A 23,242-nucleotide genomic window follows, 5' to 3' on the forward strand; every position below is an offset into this window, starting at 1 on the left:
GTTTTCAAAACTCTGTTATCTGTTTCAAACAAGCCTGACGACTGTTGATGTGTTGATGAATTTATTTTAGGTTAACTATAGAACCCTTCATTTATTTTGCGATAAATTTGTTCCATCCCACATCTACACAGTCTCGCTAATAACGATCAATATTGTGAGTTCGATATATTTCCAATTCCACATACTTCCAATTCCACCAGCTGACAAGATATTTTGAGTTCCGTCGGCCTGCACGATATTCGGAGTTGCCTGTCAACATATTCGGAGTTCCATATATTTCCAATTCCGGCTAGCTGCAAGATATTTTGAGTTCCAGATATTCCCAATTCATGCGACCCCAAGGAAACAACACTGATAGATGTTGGCATACCATGCAGCCACAACATGGACCCGTATTATAATGAAAAGGTCTCCAAGTACCTTCCTTTAGTTGCTGAGATCAAGGATGTCTGGATGCAAGTAAAGGTCACAATTGTTCCTGTCATTATCTCCACGGTTGAATTGTAACTAGAAAAGTGTCAGCAAATCTTTCTCAGATGGGAATATCAAAAAGTGAAAAATATGGAAAAAGCAGTAATTGTTCTCAGCACGGCATTTATTCTTAGATCGTTTTTGAACATTTCAGTTTAGTAATACACCACAGTCTTGCCAAAGACCGACTTCGATTGCAATAAACACTCACTTATCATGTGATGAATAAAATAATAATAATAATAATAATAATATAATAATAATAATAATAATAATAATAATAATCCTATACTATTGAACGAGCAACGTCTGATTACATGTTTATATGTTTGTATGTCATCGGATCTTGAAAACGGCTTTAACGATTCTCACGAAATTTGGAACATAGTAGGTTTATGAAATAAAAGTTTGATTGCACTAGGTCTCATCCCTAGGATAGCTGAAGGACATTAGAAGGATAATTCTTCCTTGCAAAAATAGCTGAAAATTTCGTCGCCTGTCGATAATGGAAGTGAATAGCGAGTGCGTGTGTGGGAAAATTATGCATCAGCTGTTGAACTATTGCATTCAATCAGCTGATCTCACGAGAAATATTTTCAGGCAAGAAATTAATCGACATCTATATAATAAGAGAGAATAGGGTTATTCTTCTTATTCTGTGTTTGTTCGTTTGTTCGCATCAAAACATGTCAACTCTTGTGAATTGCATACTGGAAAAACGGGAAAGATTTAAATCGCCAAATTTTGCACATAGTTTCAAAGAATTAATGTTCAAATTTCATTCATGCTACATGAAGTTCCAAACTGCATACATTGTTGTAGGCCTAAAAAGTGTTTTCCTCCACCTACTGTCTAAAGTACTAACTTTACTCCCTGGAACATAATACTAAAGTGTCACTTTTTCGCTCTCGGTAGTAAAAAACAGAAAAACTCCCTAGGGAGGAAAAGTGACTCCATTTAAATAACATGGGAGGCATCTCTATTTTAAAAACTTGCATGGTAATAGGTTAGAAGGTCTAAGCTCAGATGAGAACGCCTAATAGAGGTGTCTGTCATTGAGTCAACTGAATTCAATACCACAACCAGAAATTTGATCAACACTCATGAAATACCGGTATATGTTTGTATGATATTATATTCTTAATATTAGTAGACAATAAAAATTTATACAATTTTTAAAATATTTTATTCTATTCAAAATACCAGCTAACAAATATTCTTGATCTGCAATTCAAATCTGAACCGCGTGATCTGGAGTCAGCCATTTTTGGTAGCTGCCCAGCTGATATAATTGTTACAACTTTTGCCGATAGATAGCGCAATCGGCAGTGCCAATCAGACGACCGGTTTTTAGGTTTTAGATTTTAGGTTATGTTGTTAGGAAACATTGTCACCAATACGTAAGTTATTAGAATGATTTTATTTGCAGTTTCTATAAAAAATGAAGATGGAGGAAAAATGTTGTGTACATCACGAGCGAAAAATACTTTTTCTCCCTCAGGAAAATTGTTGCCCTCGGCTTCGCCTCGGGCTTCAAACTTTTCCCACAGGGAGAAAAAGTCGTACTTTTCACTCTAGATATACAAATAACTATTTTTATAAGGAGGTTATAAAGTTGTTGTTATAAGACATTCATTTTCTAGTGGTAGAGCACTCGGTTTCGGAGCGACAGTTTCTCGGATCGAATCCCGATTCTTTTATGCTTTTTTTATGTTCTTAATTTTTTCCCTCAAAACGTATTATTATAAATTATTTTTTGAAGGAATTTGCTTTCATTACAATTGAACTTGGATTTCATCAAATAATTATTTAATGTAAAATTTTGCCACCAGTAAAAATGAAATGGACATAGTTTTCATACTGTATCATTGAAATTCATAAGAAAATAGAACACAATAAAATTAGTAATAATTTATATACTTCAGTTATAATGTACTATCAGACACAAATTCGGAGTGAAACGAATACTGTAGGTATTTTATTTGGAATTGGGCAAACAAAAAGATGCCTGATTCAATTGAGGAGGATCTAAACTATACTAAAATTGATGTATTGAAAAAAATCAATATGATACTGGGAGATTTTCAAGTATTATGTCTTCTTCAGTTATCTATACTATAATACAGGAAAGAACTGGCTCAAGTTTATACACATAAGGAATAGGAAAATTATGTTTGACGCATCATCACAACTGAACTACTCAACTGATTAATTTGAAATTTTGCAAATAGATTCTTAATCAACCGAGGATGGTTATAGGCCTATTTTAAATTCTTCAAGATTTCATTATGTCAAGTTTTCAATTTGTCATGCTTCCAGTTGTTGTATAGAAACAGCTGAACATTTCTTTCAAAAGGGAGATTAGATGATAGGTATATGATTGGGGATCCTATTCGAATAAAAATAAGTGATTTTCTGTCGCATCAAAATTTTGGTCCGCCATCTTGGAACCGTCATTTTGAATTCAACTTCATGTTTTTAAATTGGAAGGTAGTCATATGATACATGATTTCGATACAGAATTTCAAGAGAAAATGAATAGTGAAAACCGCACCGATATCTTAAACCGTTCAAAAGTTATTCTCATTCAAAGATACTGACAAATCATCCATCTATCCATCATCTATACTATAATAATGGAAAGAGCTCGTTTATACATGTACGGGATAGGAAAATTGTAGTTGACGCATCATTACGTCTAAACTACTGGATTGATTGACTTGAAATTTTGCATAAAGATTCTTTATTCTTTAATGGACTAAATTCAGGAAGATAAGTTTTCTCCTGTTTTTCTTTCCAATACTGTAACGTTTCTGATCTGTTGAAAAAATGAATATGAATATAGTAGGAGCACAAGGAGATGGTCCGTGGTTGCCATTTTGAGAATCTATACGCAGCCACCGGCCAGGGACCTTCTGGTTGTGCGCCTATTATAGCATAGGTATAGGTAGTACGTACATAGTTGGTTTGGCGTTGGGATCACTTGCAGCAGCTGGCTGGCGCTTTTGTCTGGCCTTCCGAGTCTCCCCCCACCAATCTGCGACCCCCCGCCCCACCGGCGCCGCCCCCCGCCCCGCCTGCCCCACCCTGCTCGCTCTTCGGCAATTTCTTCGCTGCAAACCAAACAACAAATATTAGCATCCCAAATACTCACACAGCTACGATTTAATCTATATTTTTTTATTATTAAATTTATTTAATTAATTTTCATTACACAATATCAATGTCCGGGAATATTCCTATTTAATAGGTAAATTGTTAAATTAGTCTTATATAAAATATATAATAACATTATAATAGATTAAAAGTTGAAAGAACACAACGTAAATCTAAGAATATTGTTCTACACAATATTTAATATTCATGATCAAACCTAGGGAACATATCATAAGCAGCATCCTCAGCCAAAAAAGGATAGTTATCATAAAAACATGCATACATCTAATGTTTTGAAAAATTGAAATTAATAGTTCAGCATACAGTATAATTCATAATACATCACTGCAAGAGTACCTAACGTTTCTAAAATTGAATTGATGTTTGAATCGAGTAACATTCATTCAATCTCTCATTTCAGTTGTTCTCGAATGAGCTGTTTGAGAGGGTGACAGTTTCTCAAAATCTCAAAACGTCAAGTTCCCGATGCTTTCAGAAAGTCAAATGGATAAGTAGTGGAGTTAGTCAAACTCGATGGATGGCCGAATTCAGCTACGCTTCGTTTGTCCAAATTCCATCCCATTTAGCTATGATCGCTTTTGATTACAATTTGCACAAATAGCTATTTCTTAATATTGAACATCAACTAACCGGAATAAAATGAAACCATACTATTGAATGAAAAAGACTAAGAAATTGTCAAAAAACCACTGATTTATTGATAATAAAAAGACCGGTTTCGATTATTACACCATTGTCAATCTCTGATAAACTCAATAAATCAGTGGTTTTTTGACAATTTCGACTTTTTCATTCAATATGAATAATTACCACAATATCAACTTCTCAACTACACAAAAAGGGAAACCATACTATTTAGGCACCACCAGCAAAGTAATATCTATTTAATATTGTTTTGGGGAGATGGAATATCCAGAACATTGACGTATCAATACTAAGTTGGATGAAATATAATAAGGCTTTCCACTAACGATGGAACATGCATGATACACATTAAGTCATGCATTGTTGTGTCATCACAGCGAAAGGTTTCGAGTAAATTTTTTTGAGGTTAGGATTCTTATCTCCGATTTTATCGCGCCGACGACAAAACATGCATGATGAACAAAACATTTTTTCCAAGCACTTTGCTCGAAGCGTTTCGCTGTGATCACAGCTGTGATGACTCAACAATGTATGACGACTGTGTATCATGGATGTTTATCATGCATTTTCTACCGCATGCAGTTTGTGTGTTTTAGTGGTCAGCCTTGAATAGTTAGAACATTAGATATTATATGGTTACTAAGGGCTGTTTAAGGGCACAGTATAAGTTCAAGTCAAAGTTTAAACCAAATCTGGATTTTTTTTCATTTAAAATAAAATTCCGTTTGCACATTATCAGTTTAAACTCTGTATTGAGTACAATCATCTCTAATACAAGGCCCCGGCCTACGATATTGCAACGTCGCAGTGTAGGCCTAGAATCTAAAACATGATTGGTGAAATTTTTTTTAAATACCAGCTGATCTTTTTCACCAAACATGTATTAGATTATAGGCCTACGCTGCGACGTTGCAATATCGTAGGCCGGGGCCTTGTATTAGAGGTGGTTATGGTACAATACAAAGCAGGAGGTTAAAACCAAATAATTTGGATCAATTTGACATGCGTGAAGATTTGATGGGGGAACAGCTGATAGTAAATTATTTTTCGACGATTGTTTTCAAGGTTTCAAGGCTGGTTGCAGACGAACCACTATCGCATGTGGGATGTGGGAACGACCACTATTTCCGTAAACAAAGCCGTAGTGCATTCGTGTGACGTCAGCGCAGGTAGGGCTCCTACACCACAAATGCTTGTGAGCTGACGTCACACTAATGCACTACGGCTTTGTTTACGGAGATAGTGGACCGACACACCACGGAACAATACGACTAAAGCAGAGTCTTTCACACTACATTCGAGAAAACGCACATTAGTAATGTTATGTGATGTTCAGTTTGTAGATTATGTTGAGGCTATTTCATAATAGTGTTTTAGGGTTTTCATAGTCTTTTTTCTTTTAGGGCTACTTTTAATGTAAATAAAAATATAAATCTCAGTACCCTTTTAAATAATGAGATTTATATTTTTCAATCAATCAATTTTATTAGAAAAGCATTTTTACATTGTTTTATAAAAATAAAAAATAACATTTTTCATAAATCAATTAATTATTTATTACAATATTATGTAATATAATATATTAATTAATTATATATTACAATATTATGTAATATAATATATTAATTAATTATATATTACAATTATTAATGAAAATACAATTGTAATTACAATTACCGAGCTATCTAATATAACCTACAAATTTGAGGGAACACTATCACAGCGACTGCGATTGTCGTACAGAAGCTAGGGGAAGTGTTACACTCAAACCAGTGGTACCACAATCACAAGGAAAATAATCGCTTTCCACAGCGCGCAACGCCATGTGGAAGTATCAGTGCCACTGCCATACATGCCAATGTATTCCATATATCGCTGCCCCAGTTGAACAGTGCTACAACTCAAAAAAAAATCTGGTGTGGCGCACTCACACAACTTTCCTTGCCGTTATGAAAATTTATCACCTGACGCTAGTGTTCCCGCGCATCTCAAGTATACTATTCAAAGATCTAAGCCAGCTGGTGACAGGACTATAACGCTGGAGACACACGAGGTCTGCTATCTCTTCATAGTGAATCATTTAATAGAATCTACAGTTGCAAACAGTTTGCAATTGAAATAATAACATTTTCTCGAATTTCGAGCTTATTTAAAATTTTAGGTGAAAATGTTACTGAACATTAATTTTAGAGATTTTCACGCTCAATCTTTTCCATTTGGAATTTTTGTTTAAATTGAGTCTGAAGCCTGATAATTGGGAATCTAAAATCAAACTTTACCTAGATGGGGCGGAGCTCCTGAAATTTTTACAGATATGAAACTTGTGGCAGTTGATAGAGCTTAACAATGACTATTTTAGGTATGAATTTGATCAAAATCGTTGGAGCCATTTTCGATAAAATCGCGAAAAACCCTGTTTTTGACAACATTTTCGCCATTTTAGCCACCATCTTGAATTGCATTTGATCGAAATTGTTCGTGTCGGATCCTTATAGGGGAAGGACCTTAAGTTTAAAATTTCAAGTCATTCCGTTAATTGGAAGATGAGATATCGTGTACACAGACGCACATACACTCATACATATATACACACACACACACACACACACACACACACACACAGACCAAACCCCAAACGTATAGAAATTTACAAATTGGGGTACCTTCATTTTTTTCGGAAAGCAATACTTTCCTTACCTATGGTAATAAGGCAAGGAAAGTTATATCATTTTTGAGATTTCTACATCATTTTACTCAGCTTTCCTTCCTCTTTCCAGAGCTACACTCAACTAAGTCTAAGAATATTATACTTGTACATGGGAGAAATCAACATTCCTTATGCAATGCACAATTCATAGTAATAATTTGAAACATAAAATTGTCTTTTTCTCAAAACGTGGATTTTTGAGTTGTAGTAGTGTTGAACTAGGCAGGCCAGCGATATGCTGCGTTTGTGGCTGCCACATGCCACATGCGATGCGATAGTGGTTGGTCTGCACTGCAACCGGGGGGCCTAATTCCGATGTAGACGATAATATTAAGGTTATGGTGAATCATTATTTGAACGTAGAAATAACAGCTATTATGGGTGAATTTAAACAAGTTTCCAATGCGTTTGTTTGATAAAGATGACTACAACGAAATTTTTAAAGTGAGAAAAATTGGACAGAAAGAACAATTTCAATTTCTGGGATGAGGAAGAATTTTTTAGATGGTTTTGCTTGAGTAAAGCAACTGCCAGTTCAGTATTTGATTAAATAAAGGGCTTTATGGGAAATGAGACAATTTTGAACAGTGGTCTTTCATCAGAAAACATGTTTTCAATTTTTAATAACATTCACTGATATATTATGCTTTCGAGAAACGTGGAAGACCATAGTAGATTTAAACGTAACAGAATAACTTCTCTTATCTTACATTCTACAATATATTTTTTGGTGCTAACTAAATATAAATTGTATTTCATTATAATTTGAGGAATTTCTTGCTCGCTTTTCTCTGTCATTACCGTACAGCATACAGCTCCGTGGATCTTGAACGACGATAGAGCTAAATAACCTCAATATACTAATTTGTTGTAATTGTGAACAAATAATAAATTCCCTGTAGAAATCAGCCTTCTTGATATTATAAACGATGACTTTCCATTACCAACTCAACACTAAACTAGTTCCACTTAAACTGAATTAGTAAATCCACTGAGAAATCCGATTCAAGTTCAAGCTTTCAGATAACTTAAACTCGATTAGTTTAATCGAGTTTAGCAATCTATACTGTGCAAACGGTCCTTAGTTGGATGAAAGTGTTGGAATACCTATGGCGAGGAAGATGTCGTTGACGTTCATGGCAGTCTTGGCGGAGGTCTCCATGAAGAGGAGGCCGTTCTCCTCGGCGTAGGCCTGAGCCTCCTCCAGCTCGACACTGCGCTTGTTGGCCAGGTCTGCCTTGTTGCCGGCCAGCGCGATCACTATCGTTGGCGACGCCTGCCGCTGCAGCTCCTTCACCCATGTCTTTGCGCGTCCGAATGTGTCCTGCAACATTCATTATCGTCTATACAGAGTGTCTCATGAAAAATGTAACAGCCGAAGACCATAGATTCTACAAAGCATGAAATTTGCAACAAAGCATGTCCAGTGAAATTTTCTTATATCGACCTTAGTTTTCAAGGTATATAAATGTTTCTATATTTTTGAAAATAGCTATAAAACTATTAATCAAAATCTAATTCTACGGATATGGTTGGAAAGAGGAAGAAATTTTCAATAAGATGCATAATTTGTTTCTTTGTTTGACGTTTATGGACTTTTATGAGCACTCAAAGTTGGAAAAGTAAATTCGTGAGTTCAAAACCAAATTTCAAACAGTTTGAACGCTCGTAAAAATGTATGAATGTCGAACAAAGGAACAAATTATAAGGATATTATTAGAAATATAACAGCCGAAGACCATTTGTTTTCTTTCCAACCACATCCTTAGAATTAGATTTTGATTAATAGTTTTCTAGTTATTGACGTTTTTAAAAAAATATCGAAAAATCTATATATATCTCGGAAACTAAGGTTGATGTAAGAAAATTTTACTAGACATTTTTGTTGCAATTTAATTTAGAGTCTATGGTCTTCGGCTGTTACACCTTTTGTGGGACATTCTGTAAAGTTAGATTAATTCACGTTAAGTCAGTAAAAATGATAGGACGATAGTTGCCACGGCCTTCTCTAGTACATGGACAGCTGTGATTCAAATTATTCAGGTAGATCTGGTACAATATTAATTGTTGATTCTTAATCGACAAATATGTCTCAATCTTAATCGATTTTTAAAAAGTTATAAGAGCAAAAATAGAAAAAAATTGGTGGCAAATGTGTTTTTTTTTTCAAAAATGTCACACCTTCAAGAGCGTATATCTCGAAAACTATAGGAGATATGAAAAAAGTTGTAGAATGAATATTGTAGGAAATTATGTAAACTTCAATTTGTTATGTGACAGTAAAGTCCTTAGGATATATAGTTTTTGAGTTTTATGCGAGAAACCAAGAAATGGTACCTTTAAACCACTCCTACCCCCTTAGCACAGTGGGTAGGGGTGGGGACTTTTGATATGTTTATGATCTCCTTACTACCCTTAACAGAACTGCTGGTTCAAAAATTGTCTTCCCAACTTTTCCCTCTATAACCATTCCTTGACTTGACTATACTGGAAAGCCAATAGAAATAGTTCTTTTATACCGTAGTGTTTTTGTTTCAACTCAATGCAGTATTATTATTGACGATTGTTAGTATTTTTTATTGATGACTGTTATTAATATTAATCATACCAGTTAATGAAGTAGGCCTAATGTAAAGTTAGTAGACAGAAGGTTGGTCACTCATCTATAGTATTTTAGTTGAAATGCAATTGGAGTGGGGGAACTGCAGCCGTGACGTAGGCTGTAGTACAGAGTAGGCAGAATATCGCATTCTTGAAAATCATACGATGACGTATAGTCAAATTATATAACACAAACACTTTCTGACATGCAAGCTTTCTGTTTCTGCTTTACAATAATTATCAAAACATTTAAATAATACAATAATCTATCTACTAACGTTGGGCCTAGTGTACATTCTGATTATCAAGTGAGTTCTGCGTTTATTCTGAGTAATGTGCGTGATTGAAATTGTTTGATGGTAGGTTTCGAGCTTCATTTTCAGTATTTTTTCAATATAATAATCGTTTATAATGCCAGGAGAAAAGTGTGTAGTTGTTAAACTTATTAATAAGTTTATTTAATTAACCTTCTAGTAGTGACCCTAAATTTCTCAGGTGTTCGTCGTGAGCCTGGGTCCTGAAGACCCACTTTTTTCATCAATTATTTAAAGAAGAATGTTATTTTTGATTTCAACTTGTCCATAGATACTTAATATTCATGGCAAAAACATTGCAAAGAACTATTATACTATTTTACTTGTGTAAAGCAAGAATAGAGCTTAATTATAATTCAAATGTTTTTCAACTAACTATAAATTTAAATACCATTGTTAGTTTCTCGTAATATGTTTCAACTACCTTACAGTACGGTAGTGAAATGCACTCTATTTATTGATGAAATAACAACATTGAAAGTTGATTTTTTGTTCATAATTAGGATAAATAAAAATCTATATAATGTTTAAATGATGTTAATACATTCTTAGGGCAGATTTAGATTGGTTATTTTTGTGATAATGTTAGGAAACCGTTGATGGATTTGCATTGTTGTTGTTGATAAAATTACGTTAATATCATCAGAAAAATATCCTGAAATTCCCGAAGAAGTTGTTAGATCTTTCCACAAACAAAGGACCTTCATGAGGAAGAAATTTCTTAATGAGAATCTAAATAAGACACGAAAAAAAGTAAGAGAAAGTACAAAAAACTCGTTTGAAAAAGTATTTATTGAATCGGATCATGTACTCAAACAATTTGTTTTAGACTCTCAGCTGTAAATAACTAATATTGAATAGGTTTTTGATTTTGAATTCAAATTTTTCAAATAAGTGCAATATTTCTTAAGTTTTTAATTTATCGTGATACATCCTGTGATTCATTTAGAGTGTAACATCAACCTTCAAAATTTCATTATTCCTGGACCGAAAATCAAGTGACAAAGCAGTGTGTAAACCTTTTGGACAACATTAACATTTTATCAATATGACATTGGAGGAGAAATAGTACAGGCTCAGCCTAATTTCTCCTCCAATGTCATAATTGTATTATGATTATAGTGTTTTTTATACTCGCCAGTAACATTTATAGGATTTTTATTGAAAATTTGTTTTGATATTGTTTCAAAGAGGATAAAATGCTGAACATTTTGATGACATTCAATTCTATGTAGTGTGCAGAAATGTTTTCAGTTAAAAGAAAAAATATTCAACCCCTTTCACCAGTGATAGTTGAAAACGTCAAATCTTTTCAATCAATGTATGAGGAGATAACAAAATTTGCCAGTAAGGAATCTTTCAATTTCAAAGTGTTGACTGGTAATTCATTGAAAATTAATTTTTAGACAGAAAAAGATTTCAGAGAAGCAACAAAATGGTTGAATGAAGCAAAATATTCATGGTACTCGTATTAGAACAAACAAACGAGACCAATAAGAGTGATGGCCAAGAAACTGCATAGCACTTGCCAACCAGAAAGCATAGTTTCTGACCTCAAAAATAGAGGATTCAAGATACTGAATGCCGTAAATAAATTGAAATGGAAGACCAAGGAGCCACTTGACATGTTTATTATATCTTTTAGCACTGAAGAAGATGTGAAAAAAGTATATGAAATTAAACATATAATGGGATGCAAAGTGGAGATTGAGTCTTTGGTTTCTTCTAAATTAGTGCCTCAATGTAAAAAATGTCAAGGTTTTGGACACACACAAGAATATTACAACTGAGAGCCAAGATGTGTGAAGTGTGCTGGGAAGTAGGCCTACAGCACAATCAGCTGCACAAAACCCAAGGTTGGTAGGAAGTTTAGAAACACCACCTGTGTTTAGTTCCGCAGACGTTCCAATAGGTACTCAATATGAATGTTCATACTGGAGCATACTGCCAATTTATGATGACAAAAAAGTGAGTGTGATATTCGAAAAATGTCACTTGTTGCAAATCTTGAGATTTGACACTCAAAAGTAAAACTGCTGCAACAGTCGTATGGGAATGCAAGAAATAGTCGAATTATACATGAAATGAAAGATAATTCAATGCTCTACAATCTCGTAGCTATCACATATTGTTTCATCAATTGTTGGAAAGTTATAAGACTTGAAAAAGCGAAAAAATGGAAGAGTAACTGGGTTTTCGAAAATGCATCACTTTAGAACATAAATATCTGGAAGAGTATCAGATTTATCGAAAACCTCTACGAAACAAAACTTGTAGGAAACTTATTAAGCTTCATTTTCATGCAGTTGATTATGTCAATAGAACACATTGTTTCCAAGATATACGCATGTAAGTGATAAGTGGAAAATGCAACTTTCAAACCACCCTCATCCCTTCAGCACATGATGTAGGGATTGGGATTTTTTATATGCTCACCTCCAAACTAGTGTCAACAAAGCTGTGTTCCAAACATTCCCTCCAAATTTCATTGTCAACTGATCTATTGTTGCTGAACAGAAAATTTCACTCTCAACACTAAAACTGCTGCACAACTGTCGTAGGGAAATGCGTAAAATAGTAATATGCATCAAATTGAAGATAATTTGATGCTCTATCAGCTCATGATCAGCAAGAATTTTTTTCATCAATCGTTCAAAAATTATAAGGCCGAAAAGATGAAAAATTTGGAGGCGGAAATGTTTTTTTTTTTTCAAAAATTGTCTCACATTCAAGTAAAGGAAAAAACTGGTTGGTAATTTTGTAAGCTTCAATTTTGCACAGAATACAAATGTTCATAGAATGCATATTCTCCGAGATATATGCGAAAAATGAAAAAAAATGGTACTTTCAAACCACCCCCAACCCTTTAGCACAAGGGCTAGGGGTGAGGACTTTTGATATGTTAATCCTCTTACTATCCTTGAAAGAGCTGCGGAATTGAAAATTGTGTTCAAAACTTTTCCCTCTATAATCTTTCGTTGACTGGACTATATGTTTAATCTCTGAGACTCGCTTCACAACAGTCATACCTGAGATTCATAGGCTACAAATTGTATCATACTTCTCATCCCCAAAATACAGCTAGAGGTTGAAGTGCAATAATAATAATCAGAGAAGGTCTAAAGCATTATGAAAACTCACCTATTCAAACAGAAGACATACAAGTGACAACAGTAACAGTGGAAAGTAGAAAATTTCAATTTACTGTAGCAGCTATTTACAGCCCTCCCAAACACAATATAACCAATGAAGTTTATGATGGGGATGAGCTATTACAAGCTATAAATGATAGGCAATGTTCAGTAATGTCATCAAATAGACCCACATATTGGCTAACTTATTATAGGAATAAATTACCAGATTTAATAGATTTCTTCGTAATCAAGAATTTATCATTAAACTACATGGAAATAGAAGAGTGTGGAGAACTGAACTCTGATAATACTGCATTAATTCTCAATGTGGGTGAAACCATGGTGATGAAAGAATGCAATTTGAGGCTAGTTAATAGGCAAACAGACTGGACAGCATTCCACGAATTTCAGCAATTAAAAATAGATTTTGAGCAGAAATTACTAGCTGTGATCAGTTGGATTCTGAGGTCGAAAAGTTCACAAAAGACATCCAAGAAGCAGCCTGGGACAGCACTCCACATTCAACACAGAGAACAAGGTCTTCTGGTTCGCATTATCCACATCACATATTGGAAATTATTTATGAGAAGAGGGAAGCGAGGAAAAAGTGGCAGCAAACAAAAGCACCAGTGGATAAACTCATCTGAATTTTCTTGCTAAGAAACTGAAGGAATATATTCTTGTGGCTACAAGAATGATATGATCAGTGAATATCTCAGAAACCTTGCTACAGATGATTATTCACTCTGGAAAGCTACAAAGAACTTGGAAAAGCCCTCAGTTCAAGAAACATTAAAACAATTAATGGTGAGTGGGCAAGGAATAACGAACAGAAAGCTAAACGTTTTGCAGAATACCTGGAGAGTGTATTTCAACCTCATCAATTTCAAGGTGGTGTAGAAGAGGATGAGATGGGAATATCACAGGATATGAGAGAGATTCCAGCCTTAACAACAAATTAACTGATAAGTATCATCAAGAAAACCAGTTGTAAGAAAGCTCTAGGTTATGATCTCATTACTGGTGAAGTTCTGAAAAAACTACCAGATAGAGCTTTGAAGAAACTCACAGCCCTCATAAGTGCAGCTTTGAGGTTGAAATATGTGCCACTGTCATGGAAGGTAGCTGAAGTCATCATGGTCCCAAGGCAAGTAAACCACCACATGATGCATCATCTTATAGACCCATATCTCTATTACCCATAATGGCCAAGATCTTTGAAAACGTTTTGCTCTCCAGATTAAAACATATTATAGAGAGTGAACAACTCATTTCTGATCATCAGTTTGGATTTAGAGGGAAACATTCTACAGTCCATAGAATTACTCATGTCATTGAGAAGACTCTAGAAGAGAAAAAAATTGTGCTGCTTTCTTTTTAGACGTCGCTCAAGCATTTGATGAAGTGTGGCATGAAGATCTAAATAAGAAACTACAAAAAATTCTACCTCAGCAATATGACTCATTGCTAAAATCGTACCTGTCAGACAGATTCTTCAGAGTGAAACAAGGGGATAGCTACTCAGGACTAACACGAATCAAAGCTGGAGTACTACTTGGGCCCTACTTTGTACCTGCTCTACACCAGGGATCTTCCTGTGCCACAAAATTACACTATTGCAACCTTTGCAGATGACACAGCTGTCTTAGCAGTTGGAGAAACTAATGAGGAAGCTACAAGTAAAGCACTAGAAGTCATCAAGAAAATAGAGAAATGGACTAGAACCTGGTGGATTAAGTTGAATGAAAGCAAGTCCACAAATGTTGTCTTCACAAATAGACATTATGTATACATCCCAATAAGAATGAACAACTCAGAAGTTCCGTTTGCAAATGAAGCCAAGTATCTTGGAATGACACTAGATGCAAAGCTACGATGGTAGTACGATTTATCACAAGTCAAGAAAAAGAAAGAAGAATTGGTTATTAAATACTCAAAAATATACTGGTTATTGGGGAGAAATTCAAGCCTTTCAACCTACAATAAATTATTATTGTATAGAGAGATTCTTCGGCCTGTATGGTGGTATGGCATCCAGCTGTGGGGCTGTGCAAGGAAAAGTAACATAAACACCATCCAGAAATTCCAGAACAAGATATTGAGGAATGCTGTCAATGCTCCATACTTTGTCAGAAACTCGGACGTCCACAGGGACCTGCTGATGGAAGCAGTCGATGTCATGATCACAAAGGCTGCCAGGAACCATAAAGAGACTACATAATCATCAGAACATCCAAGCTCTACACCTCATTGACAACTCTACTAGAGTCAGGAGACTGAAAAGCAAGAAGCCTACATATCTCGTGTAAATGTAACATAGTGTTAGTGAGTGATACTGAAAGTAACAGTGCATGGGGATTGCTCGATTAGACTGTGAAGGAGTGATATACGCCTTTAGTGTCAAACTTTATCTTATTAATTTAAGCTAGAATTGAACTGTTCATTAGATTGCAGTCAAATTACAAGAAAAAAAATTGTTGAATAAATAAATGAATAAATTATCCAGTTTAAATTGGAAAATTGAGTTTTTGGCATATTTTCCTATAATCTCAATCATTGCAGTTAGTTACATACTTCTAATTGGTTTCATTCGATTTCTCAGCTAATTTTTTCAAAATAATCATTCAAATACCCTCCTCCTGTAAAGTTTAAAATTTGTAGAAAAATGTGCAATCTTTCGCTATCATCATCTCTGTAACAAAGCTTTTTATTAACCATGTTTACTGCAACTTTTATGTTCATTTCAATGTCAGGGAACCACTCCCGAAGTTTGTTCGCCAATTTTAAAAACACCATGTATACTGAGGAATTAGCATGATTCGCCCACCTGATTTGTGATGTCATAAACAACAATGGCGGCCTGAGCACCGCGGTAGTACATGGGCGCCAAGCTGTGGTACCGCTCCTGGCCGGCTGTGTCCCAAATCTCAAATTTAACTGTCGTCTCATCCAAACATACTGTCTGTGTCAGGAAAGCAGCTAAACATACAACACAACCACTTTCATTTTTACAGAACCAATTTCATTTAATTAGTATTGAAAAACATTTGCACATGTCCAGTAAACTACGAAAAAGATTATATGACATTTTTGAAATCTGTGAAAATAATATGTATAGGAATTACACTGCGAAGAATCAGTATAAAAATACAACAGAAGAAGAGAAGTCATAATAAAAAAGAATAAATACTTCTATTTATTAATAGTCCAGGCAATGAATGCTTAAAAGAGGGTATAGAGGTAAATGTTTGGAAGACAATTTTTGACGAGAATTTCAAAGAGAATTCAACGCTCTACAAACGTAATATAATAATTAGTTTTTATGATGCATTTTTAAAGAGTTATAAGCACTTAAAGAACAAAACATTGGATAAAAACCTGTTATTTTTACAATTGCACACCTTCAAGTGCGAATATCTCGGATACTGTTGGGAATATCACAAAATTCCATTAAAAAAGTGTAGTGAATTTATCAAGCTTCATTTTTGAGTGGTTAGTTATGTCGGTTGAACGCATTGTTCTTAAGATATGAGCGTGGAAGTAAAACGCTGAAAAATGCAACTTTTAAACCACTCTCATCCCCTTAGCACATGAGTTAGGAAAGGGGACTTTTGATATGTTCTCCTCCTAACTAGTCTCAGCAAAGCTGCAATGTCAATTTTTTTTTTTAAATTCCCTCCAAATTCCTTTGTCAATTGGTCTTGCAAGAATGAAGATTTCACACTCAACACTAAAGCTGCTGCAAAAGGTGTAGGGAAATTCGTATAAGTGTAAAATTATACATCAAATTGAAGAGAATTTAATGCTCTATAAGCTCATAATTAACATTAAAGAGCAAAAATAGAAAAAAAATGGTGGCAAACGTGTCTTTTTCAAAAATGTCACACTTTCAAGAGCGGATATCTCGAAAACTAGAGGAGATTTAAAGAAAGTCGTACAACAAATATTGTAGGAAATTATGTAAGCTCTAATTTGTTATATGACATTCAAGTCCTTAGGATACATAGTTTTTGAGTTTTATGCGTGAAACCAGAAAATGGCACCTTTAAACCACCCCCACCCCCTTAGCATAGGGGGTAGGGGTGGGGACTTTTGATATGTTTACCTCCTTACTACCCTTAACAGAACTGTGGGGTCAAAAATTGTCTTCCCAAGTTTCCCCTCTAAAACTTTTCCTTGACTGGACTAGGTATAAGATTAGTTGAGTTGTAAAATAAAACTGTTGCAATACAGTAGAACAGAGAATAAACTTGTATTGAATTGTGAGTTTAGAGCACTGGCTGTCAGAAAACTATTGGAATAACTTACTATAGTGAGGTCCACGTTATAATGGCAAAGGAGAAAGATATGAAAACAACGTTGCCGATCCTCTGTCTTGTCAATGCCTTCTATGAAGGGTAACTGATACCGGTTTATTGATGTAATATTAACTGTTCATTCTCGTTTAAAGTAATCAATAAATCATATTTTATTATGGACGAAATTATATTTTTCAATGACTTCATAATATATTTTTATAATCAAGATTAAATATTTTGTTAATTAATTATATTTCTACATAAAACCCGATCTGGCAACAGAGCAAAGCGAGAAAGAGATTGCGCTATCCGCTTTGTTGAATGATAGATAAGGATAGCAATACAATTGCTAATCAAACACTGCCATTATAAAGTGGACCTCACTATAGAAGAAGTAGATAATATTTGATGACTTTCAAATTTTGTAAACTGATAATCGAACTGACATTGTAAAATATGTAGTTTCTTGTTTTATTTAATGAAAAACAGATCCAAATAAAAATGACCAATTTCCATAAAATTTAGCAATATGCGGTCAAAAACATACTACAGTGAGCTATACAAATAAATTGAAGCTACTGGATATTGCTGATTGGTTTCATGGATATAAAATATTTCAACAGCTCTGAACAAGTTACAGAATATTCAACTATTACATATACTATCTATCCAGTCATGTGATCGAAGAAAAAGGATTTCATTAAAAGAAAATGAGTTAAAGACTTCCTGTTCTTTCGATGTTGATAGTACATAGAAAATATAGTAGATAGAAAATGAGTTAAAGACTTCCTGTTCTTTCGATGTTGATAGTATATTCATACAGGTAGGTTGGTTGATAGGGTATTTATTTGTATTTTCGTTTGATAATTATTATTATAATGGATCTATTAGAATTTCTACAATATTGCAATATATAAAGTTTATTTCCATATTTTTGTATTATCGAAATGTTCTACTTTTTGCAACAACTAACCTCCTATCGTACTTTCTTGGTACTCATGGAACTGTCCCTTGACAAACCTGAGCACAAGACTCGATTTGCCAACAGCTGACTCGCCCAGCAAGACTAATTTGAATTGACAGATCTTGCCCTGCGATGTGCCGTTCGGTCTTTGAGCCCCGCCACGATTCGCCATACCCTGATCCTCTGAAAACAATAAAAACACCATTTTTCAACATGCCGAGCAGTCTCAATGATAATATAGAAGTTAATCAAGTACAAAAAACAGCATTCATAATAAGCCAAATATTGATATTAATATTGATCAAATATTAGTTTATTACAAATATTATTAGTATAAAATACTAGTTTTCAAAATCAAATAAGTGATTTTCAGGCTAAAAACATCAATTGAGAAATTTACGTATATTTAAATTCCATTACTGAACTAAAATCTGACTTGTCATGAACAATTCTTAGATAGAAAATGTTACATCATGATATTATTATTCATCTGAATATTGGAAAGAAGGAATTTAAAAGTTTAAATATTAATTAGTGGTCTAATAATTGAAAATATCAATATAAAAGACATTTTTATTGGAAAAATAGCTTTAACATTCTTGATGAAAGGTTTTTTTTAAAGAATGTGCATTTAAAACTACTGTACCTTCCAAAATAGATTGATTACTGTAGTGAAGAGAAGAGATTAAATTATATTTTTGTAACAAAGATTTTAGTTTGGAAAATTTAATATTAAACTTTTATAGAATCAACTATTGAAAATGATACTTTTCAGGAGAATGACCCACCCATATGCATGATGATTGAATTTAATTTAATCTCAGTTTCATATATTATAGGAAGACTGAAATTGAGACGAATGAACTATCTTCAGAATATCAAGATTGAGAATGAGAGCTGCCTTTGTATTAATCGGAAATTTCACGATTCTTAGATCAAAGCTTTCAAACTAGAGTTGTAAAAATCGTTGGTATCATCATTCTATCTGATTTTCTAATCACCGTACAAATTACTTATTTCATGACTTTCTGAAGTTAATAATGTACACAGGATACTATCAAGCCATGACGATGCAGGTGTGAGGTTATACCTAATGGTTCTGGAGTTTGATTGGTTTAATATTGACTGAAAAGCTTTTCAGGGAATTTATGAATTGAAACCAAGAAATTATGCTATCCTTCGATAAGGGCTGTTGAAAAAGAAGATATAACTTACAAATCCTTTCAATAAGGAAAATAAATTGTTTAAGAAATTAATTTGAAAAATAAAAATATACTGTAATTTAAATGGTTCAACGGAAAATAAAACGTATGCAATAAAAAAATGGTCTTTGAGAAGATTAACATTGCATAACAGGTGTATTTGTTACAATAAATAGCAAGCCTTGGCTAACAGAGCTTAACAATGCTTTGCACAATGAATAGCCTTGCGACAATCTTACGCTTCTAGCTTGGTAATGAGATTTGAGGTAAGTAATAATATTATGAATTGAAGTGACCAAAAATTATTTATTCAATGATTACAAAACACAAATCATTAAAATAATTAGGGAAGGACTAACAGGCACAGCACAAAACTGTTTCTTCCCCGAATTTTGATTCATACACCAAGTCCAAAAATTAGGTTATGTTTCATTCACTTTTGAATTTCAGTCCAATTTTCAGTGCAAACACTTAAAAACAAGAAATTTTGGTTTATAGTAATTTTTATCAATATTAATGATTCACATGGTTGAAGCATTCAACAAGATTAAACTCATTTAGTAATTAGGAAATTAATTCCTACAAGTTGAATGAAACTTGAAAGTTGATTCTACATTCAATCGAAAATACTTTAGGAAGAGTTGATCGCAGAAGAATTCAAGTATGAAATTACACATGCATGTAAAATTACTTATGATCTTTATTGATGATAATCAACTTGCAATAGAAACCAATAGGTCGTCTATGTCAAGAGAAAAACTACCAGGAATCATGAATTATTTTCCAAATTTTATAATTTAATCAATATTTTTTATTAGAGTAGAGTATCATCACATATTAAGAAGAAAAATATCTCTTATTATTAATATATTGGAGAAGTTCATTGTGAAGGAAACATGGGATATTGGAAAATGAATGAGTCGAAAATTATTGTAAGAAGTGCTTGTACTTAAATTTGGAATTTTAGCCAGTATACGATAGATCATACAACATATCTCAATATTCTCAATCAAGAGGAATGCAAACAGTTTCTAGAAATGCTGTTACGAAAATCGACAGACATATCGATGGCTCTAATCTTTAGCACTCATTGAAACTTGGCCAAAGGCCAATAAATATTATAAATGATTCATTCACTTTTAGACTGTTATCATCGAAAATTTAAACAATAATGCTTCTAGCTTCAACTTCGCCAGATTCTTTTCAGACATAAACAATTCTGATGAAACGATGATGATGATCGAATCAAGGGCTATTCCAATAATTTATAAATTGAAGATAATGAGTCAAGCGAAATAGTCTGGACCAGCATTTGACGCATCAGACTTTGTTTCATTAGAATTTTTAGTTTTTTCAATTTTAATATAATTTGATAGATTCAATTCCTCATCTACAGGAATATGATATATTAAAGGTAAAAAATTATTGGTCAAATATATCGTGTTCAAGAATCATTGAAAAACTTTCAAATATATCACTTCAATTGTATTACTGTATGTGATTCAGTTCATCTTTATGGAAAATTTGGAAACTAATAATTAACATTGATTTTTGTTCAGATGGCTCGTATAAAACAATTGATAATATTTCCTTAAGAAATTAGATCTGATCAACTTGATTATAAAATCACAATTTGGTAATGTCCAATTTCATTTAATAACTGTAAATTGAACTGTTGATTTGAGATAGTTTTGAATGTGTGCTCAAGATGATGAGTTGATACATTTTGGAAATTGAGTACAAATATAGTTTTTATCGTTGAATAATGTACGATACGATCGGCTACGACTGAATACAATGTTTCAATTTTATAGCTCCATCACATGTGCACCGCATAAATTCAATATTCTATCCCAAGCGACTCCAGAAGGGGGCGTTCCATTCCATCACAAAACAACGCTTCAAATGTTACGCCTCACACTCTGTGTTTTATCACAAGCACTGTCTATCTCTTTCTAATCCATAGTCTCCAATTCACAATAATTGAAAACTATACAAACTTCAACCATAAAATATGATTTACTCGAAATTATTAAATTTCGAATAAAATATTAATTTGATACATAATGTTTCATTGAAGTTAACAGAAAAATAATTTTGAAGAAGCTTATTTACTGTAACTATCTTCAATAATTGGTTATTATATTTTCAGAAGAATTATAAAAAATCTGTATCAAGGGATTGCAATATAAATGGAGAGTAGCCTACATATTTTTGTAATAGTACAGCTATTCTACTGTCTGTCAACTTTGGAACTCTGTCAACAAGTCGGCGAATTTTCATATTTCTATTTGAACAAAGCAATTTATCTTGAAATGTTAATTAAACTCAACAATGATAAATAGAGAGTGCTTGTTACAAAACTGATACTAGTGGTAGAATAATTTTATAGCACTACTAGTGTTGAAAGCATTACAAAAGCGAGGAAAAATAGTAATTAAAAAAATTAAAGATAAGTGTACTGTATTGTGTATTAAATGAACAAGCAGTGACTCATTCATTCAAGAACTGGTATATATCGAGAATCTATAAATTCAATCTTAAAAGAGATTAATATATCAGCGTGATAAAACTGTTACGAATGAATTGCATCAGCAAACTTTATATAAAATATGCCAATCAACAAACTACTGAGAGAATATGAACACTGAAAAATAACAATATACAGATTTGAAACTTTTTCAAGACTATTTCAAAATAGAATAGTTATTCTCAATTTTTCTTTGTACTGCCTCATTGAATGAAAAGAATCGGAAACTTGGCAATTAATCTATCTGAGAGTTTGAGGAAAATGCAAAAAATTATTTGTAGCAAATGTCCCTGAACTCATCGAGAGATTTTTGAAGAGATTCAAATATTTCTTTCTGAACTGTATGAAAATGCTTGGTTAGAACACGTACTATGTACGTGGAAAAATTATAGGCTTTTTTATATAATGAATTCCATGAGTGATTGACAGTACGGTATTAAAAATAATGACGATATTTTTATTGTAAGCAATGAGTATACTACTCTGGTATAATTCCTGCACTTTATGGACAGCTTCCTAGATTCAAGATCTCTGAGAGAAATGTTGTCAAGAGTAGCTATAAAATCGAGGTATGTATTCTTCGTAAAATTAATTAGAATAGTTCATAATGTGTTATTATTTTTCTGCATCAATAACTACAGACGACAAACTGTCAAAATTTAAATTTACTAAACTGAATATTAGTTGGGTACCTTACTAAGTTTCAGATTATTTGTCATGTTGTTTTCTCTCAAAGAACAAAACTACAAATCATGAAATATTGAATTTGCTTTCTGCGATCAAATTTCATCAAAAATCAAGAAATTCAAAATAGAAGGACAACTTTTTTGAAACGCACAAGTTTTACGACTAAGCGGTGAATTGAGAGCAAAAACGACGAGATAGGAACTGGTTGGTATTCCATAGTAAACTATACAGCCCAGCGGCCTTCAAATATTCGTCACAGAAAAGGAAGCTCCGTTCATTATTATAGAAATCACATTGACTCTGCTCATAGTATCGTAACAATGAAACTACTTACATAAATGCACACACATGTAATAGTTCTTCTACTTTCAACAGTATAGTCACACACAACAATTTTAGAATGAGATTAGGAATTACGCGAACTGTAACCGTGGATTACTAAAGTTTGGCTACTGGTTAGCTGCAAATTCTTTTGTCTTATAAATGGAAATTACATAAAATCCTTTTCCATA

The 23,242-nt window shown here is 33.3% G+C and overlaps 1 protein-coding gene across 5 annotated transcripts in view; it reads right to left on the reverse strand.

The window, feature by feature from the left end:
- LOC111050374 (ras-related protein Rab-5B) overlaps nt 1–23,242 on the reverse strand; it is a 42,260-nt gene that overhangs the window by 13,223 nt on the left and 5,795 nt on the right. For all 5 annotated transcript variants that reach the window (XM_039423767.1, XM_039423768.1, XM_039423769.1 and 2 more), the window contains exons 2-5: nt 18,321–18,494; nt 15,877–16,028; nt 8,108–8,324; nt 3,430–3,584 (exon numbers count right to left, since the gene is read on the reverse strand). In XM_039423767.1, the coding sequence (XP_039279701.1) occupies nt 3,451–3,584; nt 8,108–8,324; nt 15,877–16,028; nt 18,321–18,483 (666 nt within the window). In that variant the 5' untranslated portion in view covers nt 18,484–18,494 and the 3' untranslated portion in view covers nt 3,430–3,450. The remainder of the gene's footprint in view (nt 1–3,429; nt 3,585–8,107; nt 8,325–15,876; nt 16,029–18,320; nt 18,495–23,242) is intronic.

This window comes from Nilaparvata lugens, chromosome 3 (assembly GCF_014356525.2).
Source record: "Nilaparvata lugens isolate BPH chromosome 3, ASM1435652v1, whole genome shotgun sequence".
NCBI classification, from domain to species: Eukaryota; Metazoa; Arthropoda; class Insecta; order Hemiptera; family Delphacidae; genus Nilaparvata; species Nilaparvata lugens.